A 15,433-nucleotide genomic window follows, 5' to 3' on the forward strand; every position below is an offset into this window, starting at 1 on the left:
GAATTGATGGGTGCTGACGAGTTGATGGGTGCAGCACACCAACATGGCACAAGTATACATATGTAACAAACCTGCACGTTATGCACATGTACCCTAGAACTTAAAGTATAATAATAATAAAAAATAGACTAGTTCTAAATAACTAAAGAGGCAAAAAATAATTAGTCAAAATACATAAAATGAAATAACTTTTAAAATATTTATTAAAATGTATGGAATGCATCCAAAATTATGATTAGAAAAATTTCTATCTTAAATACTTATTAGAAAGAAGTTAGAATGAAAACTAGTGAGCTAAGCATCCAACCTAGCTAAGGGAATTAAAAGAACCAAGAAAAAAAGTTAAAGGAAGACTATTTTCTAAGAAAGTAAATTAAGGATACAATTAACATTAAAATTTTATTGACACATAAAAAAGAAAAACGATTGATAAGGCCAAAACTAAATACAACTATGACTATGCCTTACTTAGCAACAGAATTCGTTTAAGAAATGTGTCATCCTTGTGTAAATATCATAGAATGTACTTACACAAACCTAGTCTACTACATACCTAGACTATGTGGTATAGCCTAACCTTCTAGGCTACCAACATGCACAGGATGTTACTGTACTCAATACTGTAGGCTATTTATGTATTTAAACATATCTAAACATACTAATGGTACACCTATATAGGGTACTTACTGTGAATGGAGTTTTCAGCATGGAGGTTGCTCTGAGTAAGTTCATGGGTGAGTGGTGAGTGAATATGAAGGTCTAGGTCATTACTGTACATCCCTGTAAACTTTATGAACACTGTACATTTGGGCTACACTAAATTTATAAACAAATTTTTATTCCTTCATTATTAAAATAACATGAGCTTACTATAACTTTTTTACTTTATAAACTTAATTTTTTAAATTTTCTGACACTTTTGTAATAACACTTAAAACACACACCCATGTTGTACAGCTGTACAGAAATATTTTCTTTCTTTATATCATTATTCTATCAGCTTTTTTCTATTTTTTTTTAATTTTTAAACTTTTTTATTAAAAACTAAGACACAAACACACAGATCAGCCTAGGCCTGCACAGGGTCAGGATCATTAATATCACTGTCTTTCTCCTTCATATCTTGTCCCACTGGAAGGTTTGCAGGGGTAATAACACACATGGAGCTGTTCCCTCCTGTGATAACAATGCCTTCTTCTGGAATAGTTCCTGATGAACCTGCCTGAGGCTGTTTTACAGTTAACTTAATTTTTGATGAGTAGAAGGAGTACACTCTAAAGTAATCATAAAAAAGCATAGCATACTAAACATTAGGCAATAAGAATCTTTCAGTTCCATTATATTCTTACGGGATCACCTTCATATGTGTGGGCCACTGTTGACTATAATGTCATTATGTAGCACATGACTATATTTCAAAATAATAATAGTTCAACAACATGAGCTTGGACATGCATAATGGTAGAAATAAAAAAGAAAGTAAGTGGGAGATCCAATGTAAAAAGTATGTCAATAGGACATGGATACAGATTGCATCCAGAAGTGGAAAATTAATTCAAGGATGACAAATTCATTATGACAATAAGAAACAAAACTTTTGCAGACAACCTTATGCTTTTATTTATTTCATCTATTGTAACATACATGAACATCTCAGAAAGAAGGGAACAGCCCATGCCTAATAGTACCATTCTCTGGGAATACTAGTGGCAGTTTATTATTGAATTCACATTTTACAGTGAAGAAAGAATTGTTACACAGTAAAGAACTAAGAATCCACCAACACACACACACAAACGTACACACACACACATACACACCCTTTCCAATGTCCCCTGGCAACACTCCCTCATGTCTAGGTCCCTGGCAATACTCCCTGATGTCTAGGTTTTTTCTAGGCTTTAAATCCTTTATTTCACTCCAGTTTACTTTCAGTTTATTCTATTTGTGTCTTTGTCTATATCACACCTTGCTGCAAAAGAGATTTGTTTACACATTGATATGGCTTGGCTGTGTGTTACCACCTGAATCTCATGTTGAATTGAATCTCAATATTGGGGGAGGGGTCTGGTGGTAGGTGATTGGATCATGTGGGCAGATTTCTCCCTGCTGTGCTCGTGATAGTGAGTTCTCATAAGATCTGGTTGTTGAAAGGCATGTGGCACTTCCCCCTTCACTCTCTCTCCTGCTGCCATGAGAAGATGTGCTTGCTTCCTCTTCACCCTTCTGTCATGATTGTAAGTTTCGTGAGGGCTCCCCAGCCATGCTTCCTGTACAGGCTGCAGAACTGGAAGTCAATTAAACCTCTTTTATTCATAAATTATCCAGTCTCATGTACTTCTTTATAGCAGTGTGAGAATACAGAAAATTGGTACCAAAGAAGTGGAGCATTGCTATAAAGATATCTGAAAATATGGAAGTGACTTTGGAACTGGATAATGGGCAGAGGTGGGAACAGTTTAGAACACTCAGATGAAGAGAGGAAGATGTGAGGAAGTTTGGAAGCTCTTAGATATATTGAATGGTTGTGACCAAAATGCTGATAGTGATATAGACAATGAAGTCCAGCCTGAGGTGGTCTGAGATGGAGATAAGAAACTTACTGGGAACTGGAATAAAGGTCTCTCTTGCTATGCTTCAGCAAAGAGACTTGGGGCATTGCTTCCCTGCTCTAGGGATTTGTGGAATTTTAAGCTTGAGAGAGATGATTTAGGATATCTGGCAGAAAAAATTCTAAGCAGCAAAGCATTCAAGAAGTGGCCTGGCTGCTTCTAAAAGCCTAGGCTAATTTGCATAAACAAACTACCTGACACTAGAGAACATATATTTAAAAGGGAAGCAGAGCATAAAAGTTTGGAAAGTTTGCAGACCAACCATGTGGTAGAAAAGAGAAAAAAAAAATTCTAGGGAGGAATTCAAGGTTGCAGAAATTTGCTTATGTAAAGAAGAACCTAATGTTTATAGCCAAGAAAATTGGGAAAATGCCTCCAGGGCATTTCAGAGACCTTCATGGCAGCACCTCTCATCACTGGTCTGAAGGCCTAGGAGGAAAAAATGGGTTTATGGGCCAGGCCCAGGGCCCTACTGTTCTCTCCAGCCTTGGGATATGGCACCCTGCATCCCAGCCACTCCAGGTCCAGCAGTGGCTAAAAGGGGCCAAGGTATAGCTCAAGCCATTGCTTCTGATGGTGAAAGCCCCAAGCCTTGGTGCCTTCCAAGGCTTGGGCCTGCAGGTGCACAAAATCAAGAGTTGAGCTTTGGGAGCCTCTGCCTATTTTTCAGAGTATGTATGGAAACACCTGCATGTCTAGGCAGAAGTCTGCTGCAGAGGTGGAGCCCTCATGGAGAACCTCTACTATAGTAGTGCAGAGTGGCTGGAGCCCCACAGACAGTCTTCACTGGGGCACCGCCTAATGGTGCTGTGAAAAAAGGGCTGCCATCTTCCAGATCCCAAAATGATAGATCTAGCAACAACTTGTACCTTGTGCCTGGAAAAACTGCAAGCACTCAACACCACACTGTGAAAGCAGCTGTGGGGACTGTACCCTGAAGGGCCACAGAGGCAGAGCTGTACAAGGACTTGGGAGTTCATCCCTTGCATCAATGTGTCCTGAATGTGAGACATGGCATCAAAGGAGACTATTTTAGAGCTTTAAGATTTAATGACTGCCCTGTTAGATTTCAAACTTGCATGGGCCCCATAGCCCCATTGTTTTGGCTGATTTCTCTCTTTTGGAATGGAAGCATTTACCCAATGCCTATACTCACATTGTATCTTGAAAGTAACTGACTTGTTTTTGATTACAGGCTCATAGATGGAAGGGACTTGTTTGTCTCAGATGAGACTTTGGACTTGGACTTTTGAGTTAATGGTGGAATGAGTTAAGACTTTGTGGGACTATTGGGAAGGCATGATTATGTTTTGAAATGTGAGAAGGACATGAGATTTGGAAGATAACAGAGGCAGAATAATATGGTTTGGCTCTATTTCCCCACCTAAATCTCATGTCAAATTGTAATTCTCAATGTTAGGAGGGGGACCTGGTGACAGATGATTGGATCATGGGGCAGATTTCCCCCTTTCTGTTCTCATAATAATGAGTTCTTATAAGACCTGATTGTTTAAATGTGTGTAGCACTTCCCTTTTTGCCCTCTCTCTCTGTCCTGCCTCCATGTGAAGATGTGCTTGCTCCCTTCATCCTTCCACTGTAATATTTTTTCTGAGGCCTCCCCAGTCATGCTTCCTGTACAGTCTGAGTAAATTTGAATCAATTAAATCTCTTTTTTTCATAAATTACCCAGTCTCTGGTAGTTTTTATAGCAGTATTAGAACAGACAAATACATATTGTGTTATATATGTAAAAAATAGAATATAAATTTAAAATCAATGAATAAAATAAAGTAATGGGTAAACAAGGAAAGGAAACTACTTGGAACCCAGATTGAGATGTATACTAAATGTCTCCCCTGAAATTCCCCTTTTCTAGTGCTGTGAGATAACCACAACTCCTTTATGTCAAGAGATATTTCCTCACTTTTGTATTTCACCTTGCAACTTATCCCCAAACTATAAACATAAGTAATGATGGTATTTTAGGAAGTTAATAATATATAATAACGTTTTTATTCTTACATGGTTTGAGTCAATTGGAAAATGACACAGGTGATAGATGAATGGAAATACAAATGTCAGCCTTCTGACTATAGTAAATTTTCTATTGCTGCTACTAATAAGTTACTATTAAATTAGTGGTAATAGCACTGTTCTCAAAGTCAGATGTCTAAAATGGACCTCACATGCTAGAACTAAGTGGTTGACAGGACTGTGTTCCCTTCTGGAGGCTCTAATGGGGGTTCTTTCTTTGCTAGATAGGGGAAAGGCTGGATCTACAAAGTAACTGAATAAGCCAAGGTGGAAAAATAATGAGGGCCGTAAGAGTCATGTACCAGAAAAGAACATGAATATGTGCTAATAGATGTCTGCTAAAATACTTGTCTGCATTGTACCTTTTTTAAATTTCATATTTTCTAAATGCTTCAACATCCTTACAAACAGGCTGTGAACCCCTGCCCAGGCATCCAGGTGCACTTCTTTTCCTCCACTGACTGTCACTTACTGACATTCAAACACACCAATGAAATCCCCTCATCCCTGATCCCCAATAAAGACACTCGCCCAGGTGTCCTCTCCCTCTCTCTGCTCCCCACCTACTTGGTTGAGCCTGAATGGTGGTCATTCCTCTCCCTCTAGAACCTGTGAGCATAATAACTTTTCATTTCCTATGCCTCAGCAAGTGTACTGTCTACAGCCATGTTGGATTGATTTTTCAAGATGCTACAAGATTTATAACCCAATTTATAACCTGCTACCAATAAGCAAAAACCTAGATCATCCTTCATTTTTCTCACAAAGTCATATTCCTTATATAATCCATCAACAACGTAAGCCTACTTGAGTTTACACCTTCTCTCCCTTTCTACTGTAGCTAATTTAATCCAAGCCACACACTTGTGTCATGATGACTATCACAGCCTCCTTCTCTCCTTGCCTCCTACAGTCTGTTTCTCACAAGGTAAAAGAACATCATTTGTAAATGCAAATCATGGCATGTCTTGACCATGTCTCTGTCAAAATGTTCCAGTGTATTCTTCAAATCTATAGCCTACAAGGCCCCCTTCTTCTGTTCCACTCTGATCTCTTACCACTTTCCTTATTTACTTCACACAGTCACACTACGCTTCTCAGTATATCTTAAACACAACTTTATTCTCCCATCAGAGCATTTGCTCTGCTGTTTCTCTGCCTGAATTTTTCCTTCCTTCTTTCTTTCTTTCTTCCTTCCTCCCCTCCCCTCCCCCCCCTCCCCTTCTCTCTCTCTCTCTCTCTCTCTCTCTCTCTCTCTCTCTCTCTTTCTGTCTGTCTCTCTTTCTCTCTCTTTCTTTGAGACAGGGTGTCACTCTGTCGCCCAGGCTGGAGTGCAGTGGCACAATCAAGGCTCACTGAAGCCTCGACATCCCAGGCTCCAGCGATCCTCCTACCTCAGTCTCCTGAGGTGCTGGTACCACAGGCATGTGCCACCACACCTGGCTATTTTTGTATTTTTGGTAGAGATGGAGTCTTGCCATGTTTTCAGGTTGATTTTGAACTCCTGAGCTCAAGCAATCCACCTGACTCGGCCTCCCAAAGTTCTGGAATTATGGGCATAAGTCATTGCACCTGACCTGCCTGAAAATTTCTTTCTCCAAACCTTTGTGTGACTTTTTCCCTCCCCATTCCCAACAGTTTTAATATAATTATCTGACCCTTATCCTATTTTGTCAGGGACTCTAATAGGACATAATTATGTCACATATTTGTGTGCAAAAACTGCAATTACTTTGGCACCAACCTAATATTTCAGCCTCAGTGTTACTGAACTGCAGACTCAACCTGCATAAAATCAGCCAGGGTTGGGGTATGACTCTTTCTCAGAGAATTAAACATCTATGTAGAGTTGTATCAAGAAAGCTAGGCACTGTAATAAAAGGGTCTACATTTTCTGGTTTCTAGGCTATTGTTCAGCTGCATCAGCTATGATAAAGGCTTATCAACTTCAGAGTCACAAAGATGTGCAGTGCAAGCATTAATTCATTTATTACTGGGAAATTAGATTTGGTTTCAGATTGGTACACCCACGTAAATAATAAGAGCTAATATCAAATGCATTGGTAAGACACATATTTTCTCACACGCACTCAACATAGTAGGGACTTCAGCTGCTTGTGATATGAAGATGATAAAGTGGGTCTTTATTGCACAGGAAGATATAAACAGGATCACAAAGGGATATTGAGAGGAGGAGGGACTAGCTTTGAGCATATTCTCTGGTTATGGAAGCCTTGCTCACTTATGTAAGATTTCTTGCAGTAGCAAAAATTCCTATAAAGATCAGCATTTCAAGTTGAAGAGGTAAAGCTTCCCTTGATCCAGTTACTGATTCATGCAAAAACTGTAGTATCAAACATCCCCAACATGTTCAGACCTTCCTTTCTTTTGATAAAATCTCATTAACAAAACTTCCATTTCTGGACAAGATGGAGCAACCTCATTTCTTCCAGGTCTTTTTTCCTAAAACTCAAAAAAGATCTTCTTTCTTACAACTCAAAAATCCTCGACACAATACAAAAATAAGCATAGGAAGACTGAAACGTGAGAAGAAGAAAGTGAACTACCTAGTAACCTCAAGTCAAGGAACAACATGGCAATATGTTTCCTGGGTTTTCTTATTGACTCCCACATATCCTGGCCATGGTGCTACAGAAGTTCATGACCTAGAACTGCCAACTGGCACAGATAAAAATAGTCCAAGAAAAGCCTATTTTCCCTCAGCCAAAGGACCTGAAAAAAGAGTGGTCTAATGTAGAAAGCCTTTTTGGCAATATCCATTGCTATGCTTTGAATATGTTGCCCCCAAAACTTAATTGGAAACTTAATCTCCAATGAAACATTGTTGAGAGGTAAGGCCTAAAGGAAGGTGTTTAGATTGCAACGGCTCCACCCTCATAAATGGATTAATGCTAATTACAAAAGGGCTTGAAGCTTCCAGTTCAGTCTCTTACTGTCTCATGTGCTCTCTCTCTTCCCCACATGATGCCTTCTGCCATTTTATGATGCAGCAAGTCGTTCTTCACCATTCCATGTTCCCTTGATCTTGGACATCTCAACTTCCAGAATCATGAGACAAATAAACTTACATTGTTTATAAATCACCCAATCTGTGGCATTCTGTTACAGCAGCACAAAAATGAACTAAAACATCCATCCTACTCCTTCCAAACCCCAACAGATAAAATACAGCAACTCTCCTCCACTGCAGTTTCAGCAGAGAAGAATGAGAAGCTAATCCACTGCCCTGTGCCCCTGCCCCACAGAAGCAGACAGTGGCACTCGGGTTCCCTTGCCTGCTGGTGTTGGCAGGGCTGAGCAGGGAGCTATTATTCCATCCCCCGCCTAAAAAAGGCAGGTGTTGTTCAGATTCCCTTATCAGGATAATGTCAGCAAGGTCCAGTAGCCAACTGAGCCTCTACCCTTACCTGGCAGCAATGAGAATTGATAAAGAACTAAGAGGTCTGGCTAATCACCACTATGTTTTACCCTCTCCTGGTGGCATTAGGGCCATCTGAGTCTCTCCCTGACTTGCCGTCAGTGAGAATGAATGAGGTAGTGTGAAGTGGGGCTCATTGATTACTCTCCTTTTACCTCCCTCCCTGACAATTCTCCATCTGTCCCTGAAGTGACCCAGTTCTCCTCCCTTTCTGGCTTATAGATGGCCTCAAGAATAACTGTGGAATGTGCTGTGAATGCAACATTCTGAGATAAGGGGGAATTGGCTGGAATCATCTAGGCTCCGTTTTAGTCTTCCCCAGAATAGGCTGTCCATTGAAATTCTTTATCCCAGTGACTCCTCTTGCTATGGGGTATAAAACCCAAACCAGGCTGCTTTCTAAAGTCCCTCAGCTGTGGTGCAAGTAAGGCCCCCACAGTTGAGACTTCATCCTCCTTGCCAGCTTTCCTGAGCCTTGGGGCACTAGTTTGCAATGAATCAGAGGCTTCTGTTGTACCTTGCTGCCTATCTGTGAGTAATAAATCTGCCTCATGTAGTTTGCTGTGCATGAGTATATTCTTTCTCATCAGACTAAGACAAGTTGGTAAACCAGTGCTCAGTGAACCTGCTTCACAGTGTGTACTGGGGCTGGGATGGTCAGCAGAGGAATGCTGAGCTTCCACTCACAATCAACATCAATGAGGAAGAATGAGGCGGAGCAAAGCAGGACTAATCAGCTCTTCCTCCATACATACTCCTGGTGGGAGCAGGGCCAAGCAGGCTGTTGAGCTTCCATCCCCACCCTGAAACAATAAAGCCATGTGAACCACGCCTCTGTTTTCATTCTCCCAGGTTGTCAGCAAGGCCCAGTAGCGAGTTAAGTATATGCCCCCACTAAAAGGCAACAAGGCAGGGGAATTCACTGTCTCACTTTACACCAGAAATGTTTCAGTGGAAGTATGGGAGAAGCTAAACTTCAACAACACCACTATCTGCGTTTGTCATAGTGATACCAGCAAGACCCAGCAGGAAACTAATACCTGCCTGGCTCTCAAGCTGGTGAGGCTACACCTCACCAAGGAGATGACCTGTTCAAAAAGTATATTAAATATGTTTCAGTGTTTCATAATATCCAAAATGCTCAAGATACAATAAAAATTACTCATTATACCAATAATTAGGATAATCAAAACTTGAATAAGAAAAGACAATCAACTGATGCCAATACTAAGATCAATCTGATGTTAGGATTATTTGAAAAGAACTTTAAAAGCATCTATCATTATACTGTTTCAGCAAGCAAATGCATATTCTCTGGAAACAAATGGAAACCTGGAAAAATCTGTGAAAAGAAATAGAAGTTATGAAGAAGAACCAAGTGGAAATTATTGAATGGAAAATATAATACAATAGCAAAATCATTCTTCAAAATTTTGCAAGGCTTTAATAGTAGAAGGAAGATTACATAGAACAGAATCAGTCAACCTGAAGATAGGTCAATAAAATTTACCCATCGGAATAACAGAAAGTAGACTGAAAAAAGAAATAAACAGAGTTTTAGGAACATGCAGGACAAAACCAAAGAGCTAACATATCATTGGAGGCAAAGAAGGATAGGGAAAAAAGGATGGGTCTGAAAGAGTATTCAAATAAATGGCTGAAAAGTCCCAAATTTAACAAAAGACAACTTCAGATTGAAGATGCTAAGTGAACCCCCAGTAAGACTTGAAAGAAAGTGATGCCAAGAAACATCTTAAACTTCTGAAATCTGTCAGAAAAAAAAGACTTTAAAGTAAACAGAGAAAAGTAACACATAACTAATGAAGAATTGCCAATTCAAATGATAGTGAGTTTCTTATCTGAAGCCATAAAGGCCAGAGGAAGTGGAACAACATTTTCAAGAACTGAACTTTTAAAAGAACTTCAATCATAAGTTTTACATCCAGTGAAAATATTCTTTGGGAATAAAGAGGAAATGAAAACTGTCCCATGAAGAAAAAATAAAGAGAATTTATCACCAGCAAACCTATTCTTAATGAGTGGGTAAAGGAAATTCTCTCAACAGAAAGAAAATGAATACAAAAGAAAGCGTGGGACTTCAGAAAGGAAAGAAGAAAACCAGAAGGGAAAAGAAATAGGGCTAAATAGAATATTCTTCTCATGAGCTTTTTAAATCATATTGGAGAGTTGAAGCACATTATCTAATGTGGTGCTCAATGTATTTGGAGGAAATATTTAAGGAAATTATATTTTAAATGTGTGGAGGGTAAACAAACCTAAATAAAATAAGGTGACAAAACTTTAATACCTCAGTATACTGTGATAAGTTACATGTGTATTGCTATGGTTTCCACGTGTCCCCCAAATTTCATGTTTTGAAAACTTAGTTCCCAGATTCATATGTTGATGATATTTGGAAATGAGGCCTTTGGGAGATAATTAGGATCAGGTAAGATTATCTGAGTGAGATCCCTATGGTGGAACTGATGACTATAAGAAGATAAAAATATAATTTGAGAGGCTGAGGAGGGTGGATCACTTGAGGTCAGGGGTTTGAGACCAGCCTCGTCAACATGGCAAAACCCCATCTCTACTAAAGATACAAACATTAGCTGGATGTGGTGTCACAAACCTGTAATCCCAGCTACTCAGGAGGCTGAGGCACAAGAATTGCTTGAATCTGGAGGCGGAGGCTGCAGTAAACAGATCACACCACTGCAATGCAGCCTCCAGATAGAAGAGACCTGAGCCAACATACTCATGCCCTCTCACTGTATGATGCTCTCTGCCACATTGTAAAGCAGCAAGAAGGCCCTCACCAGATGCCAACACCATGGCCTTGGACTTCTCAGCCTCCAAAACCGGAAGCCAAATAAACTTCTGTTCTTTACAGATTATCCATTCTGTAATATTCTGTTATAGCAACAGAAAACAAAGACATGTACATTGCAACACCTAGAGAAACCACTAAGAATACTACATATAGCGATATACTCAAAAACAATATAAGTAAGTCAAGAAGTATGCCTAAAAATGTTCAGGTAATTCACAGGAATACAAGAAAGGAGAAATAGGAGAATAAAAACAGAAGAAACATGAATATTTATGGCATAACCTAAAACTAGAAACAAGTTAAATGTCCTTCAGTGGGTTGAAAGGTGAACAAACTATGGTACATCCACATCACAGAATATTATTCATTAATAAACAGGAAATAAACTATTGATATAAACAGTGGTTTGGATGGTCTTAAGGAAATTATGCTAAGTGAGAAAAGCGTATCTCAAAAGGTTACATATTGTATGATTTGATTCCATTTACATAGGTTTTTGTTGTTGTTGCTGTTTTGTTTTGTTTTGAGACAAAGTCTTGCTCTGTCACCCAGGCTGGAGTGCAGTGGCATGATCTTGGCTCACTGCAACCTCCACCTCCTGGGTTCAAGCGATTCTCTCACCTCAGCCTCCAGAGTAGCTGGGATTACAGGCATGAGCCACCACGCCTGGCTAATTTATTGTATTTTTTGTACAGATGGAGTTTCACCATGTTTGCCAGGCTGATCTCGAACTGCTGACCTCACGTGATCTGCCCACCTTGGCCTCTCCAAGTGCTGGGATTACAGGCATGCACTACCACGCCTGGCCTCCATGTATATAGGTCTTGAAATAACAAAATTACAGAAATAGGGTGCAGCTAGATGATAAAAGAGATATCACCACCGATCCCACAGAAACACAAACTACCATCAGAGAATACTATAAACACCTCTATGCAAATAAACTAGAAAATATAGAAGAAATTGATAAATTCCTGGACACATACACCCTCCCAAGACTAAAAACCAGGAAGAAGTAGAATCCCTGAATAGACTAATAGCAAGTTCTGAAATTGAGGCAGTAATTAATAGCCTACCAACCCAAAACAGAAAACACTTTAGTTTCTAAGTGTCTTGGTGTTCAGGGTACTTGTAGTGCTTATTTTAAGTAATGAAAATGAGATTCGCCCAAAAATGGTAGAGATTTATAACATGGTACACGAAATGATGGGTTAGTCCCAGAAATCAGAATATTCTTCTATCTCCAGACAAAATGAAAAACAGGTTTTATTCTAAGTCAATATAATCTATTTATAAATAATAGCATACAAAAGATCCTCTTTCAGTAAGACATCTGGGTGGCAGGAGACAGCAGACTTTTTGCTCTGAGGAAAAAAATTTTACGTTTCAGTTTAGGATCTAAAATAGATTCTAGAATTGTGACCTGAGACTAAGGGTAAAGGGGGAAGATTATTATATATAAATTACAATATATATGATGAATAGATTATGCCAGAGGATTGACAGATACAGATATTTAACACAATGAGAACAACGGTAAACAGATCGAACCCACTTTATTTCTTTGTGGTTTTCCAGTCACTTATATACAATTACAATAAAGTAAATCATCCTCTATATTTTTGTTAAATCATCACAAAATGTATGTTTAAAAAGTAATTTAAGTTTACTAGAAAGGACTATCTCAATAGCTGTACAGCTAACTTATGTAATCATATTTATGCTAATTGAAGAGAATATATTTCACCTTCAGGATATTGTATTCATTTTTTCTAGCCTTAATAAGCATTTTATAAATATTGACACTGGGGATAAAAATACTGACAATATTATATTTACTTTGGCTTCACAGAGTAAAAATTGTTATTCAGTCACATACAACATTCTTGCATTTTCTTAGTCAATCCTCAAACTACCTGAGACGTAACAATTATTACTCAGTTATAAAAAGAAACCAAGATTCAGGTATACTAAATAATTTGTGAGTATTCATGATAGAACATGGCAGGTTTGACTGCAACTCTGTTTGATTCCAAAGTGCTTGATCTTTCCACTTTATCATAATGTATTTCTGGCAAGAAGCATGAGAATCAAAATGTGACGTGAAAACTACTATGGAATTATTTTAAGTGGTTTGCATAGACTTTGTTTTTAGACTTTGTTTAGCTTTTCCGAAAAAGTTGTACTCAGCTGTTCAAAGGCTAAGACAACGTTGTCATCTTCATTTTCACATAGCTCACGCAGGGAAACACTGGAAATGGGGAAAAAGAATATAGGATCCATTTTACTGAGATTGAATATTATAAGAAAGGCTTTCCTTGGGTAAGCAGAAGTAAATCCCATCAGATGATGAAATTATGTCAGCAAAATACGAGGAATAATGATAAGAAACATACGTCTCCTAAAAAAACTTGTAACAACATTTAAGAAAAGATAACAAAACAAGCCCCATGCAATTCTTCTCCTTGACTAATAGTCAGGAGAGAACCAAGAGAGTCTGAAAAGCCATCAAATTCCGTATAACTCGATCCCTTCTCCCTTCAATAGTGCAATGCAAATTCCTTCTCTTTCCTCTATGTAGCTCTTGTGAAATCATTTTGTTTTGTTTATGCTAGTGTGTCCAGTGTATACTGAAATCCACAGGCAGCCACATCTACGAAAAGGAAAATATTCCTTTCTTTACCTAAATGTGTAAAAAAGATAATGTCCCTCCAAAGAGGTCCACATTATATATTCCCCAGAAACCGATGAATAGGTCAGGTTACATGGCAAAGGGGAATGAATTATGGCTGCAGAGCGAAGTAAAGTTGCTAATCAGCTGACCTTGAGATAGGAAAATAATCCTGGATTATCTGGGCCGGTTCAGTGTAATCTCAAAGGTCCCTGTAAGTGGAAGAGTGAGGCAGGAAAGAGTCAGAATGATGCAGTGTGAGAGTCTACGAACCATTGCTGGTTTTGGAGATCAAAGGGAGTCACAAGCCAAGGAATGCTGGCAGCCTCTAAAAGTTGGAAAAGGCAATAAAAGTAGATTGTCCCTTAAGAGCCTTTACAAAGAAATGCAGCCCTACTGACAACTGGATTGAGCCTAAGAAGATACGTTTTGGACTTCTGACCTCCAGCACTGTCAAATAATAAATCTGTGTCGGTTTAAGCCACTAGATTTGTGGTAATTTGTTGCAGCAGCATTAAGAAACTAATGTACAGATAACAAAAAAGGAAAGAAGAAATCCAAGAATGAACAGTACAGCTGGGCTGATCAAGGGCAGAAAACTATCATGATCTGACATCTTATCAGCCTTTTATTATTTGCACCTACCTGTTTCCACTAGAATTCCAGTTATTTTCTAGTGTTATCACTGACCTACCACAAAAACTGATCTCTTCTGTCTCTACAACACCAAATTTCCTTCTGAGTTAGAGACTTATCATTTGACTACTATCTTTTACTCCTGATTGATATCTCCCAGATATAATGTGATGTGTATAAATTCTAGCTCACTATTTCTCATTCTCATCCCCACGTGTCATGCTTATCCTTGTTTCCTATGCATCCTTAACAAAAATAGGAACTTTGGTCATCTTTACGAACTGCATAAAATTTTTTTACCAATTTCTTGAATTTTACCTCGTAAATATTTTTCTCATCACTCTTCTGCATCATATTTCAATTCCCTTAATTCAGACCTTCACTCATTTTCACCTGAATGACTGTTACAGCCTTTGCACCTACACATTTCTGCCACATATATAATCTACATGCTCATGCCCCTTTCATGCTTATGCACTGTCTACACATTGCTCAAAAAACGAAGCCCAAACTTCTTAATGTTAACATAAAGACCTTTCCTGATGTAGATCCAAATTCCATGTAAAGTCTCTTATAACAACCCAGCATCTTCCCCCATCTCTGTCAAATGCCCATATTCTCCACGTCCGTGTAGTGAGCTTGGAGTCTATCCCTGACCCTTCAGGCCCCTTCTCATGTCTGTACTTTGAAAATACTATTTCTTCTTCCCCATAATTTAAGGCTTAGTCAAAAAATTACTTCATTTGAGACTCTTTCTTTGAATGCAAGTAGAGTTATTCATTCCCTTATCTGCCATCATAGCTCTGACCGTGTTTGTAAGGTCTATAAGTCAACTTCTTTCACTACACATGTAAGAATTTTTTTAAAACATATGTATCAATTTAATGATCCTTTGGCCAGGTGCAGTGGTTCTTGCCTGTAATCCTAGCGCTCTGGAAGGCCAAGGTGGGTGGATTGCCTGAGCTCAGGAATTTTGAGACCAGCCTAGGCAGTATGGTGAAACCCCATCTGTACTAAAATTTAAAAAAAAAAAAAAATTAGCCGGGCATGGTAGTGTACACTTGTAGTCCCAGCTACTTAGGAGGCTGAGGCAGGAGAATCGCTTGAACCTGGGAGGTGAGGATGCAGTGAGCTAAGATCGCACCACTCCACTCCAGCCTGGGTGACAGAGCGAGACTCTGTCTCCAAAAAAAAAAAAAAAAAAAAA

At 38.9% G+C, this 15,433-nt stretch overlaps 1 protein-coding gene across 1 annotated transcript in view; it reads right to left on the reverse strand.

Annotated features, from left to right (window-relative positions):
* Positions 1 to 12,455: 12,455 nt before the first annotated feature.
* DDX60 (DExD/H-box helicase 60) overlaps positions 12,456 to 15,433 on the reverse strand; it is a 107,034-nt gene continuing 104,056 nt past the window's right edge. The window contains exon 37 of the mRNA XM_017887891.1: positions 12,456 to 13,170. Within this exon, the coding sequence (XP_017743380.1) occupies positions 13,071 to 13,170 (100 nt within the window). The 3' untranslated portion in view covers positions 12,456 to 13,070. The remainder of the gene's footprint in view (positions 13,171 to 15,433) is intronic.

This window comes from Rhinopithecus bieti, unplaced genomic scaffold (genome assembly GCF_001698545.2).
Source record: "Rhinopithecus bieti isolate Rb0 unplaced genomic scaffold, ASM169854v2 scaffold_16999, whole genome shotgun sequence".
NCBI lineage: Eukaryota > Metazoa > Chordata > Mammalia > Primates > Cercopithecidae > Rhinopithecus > Rhinopithecus bieti.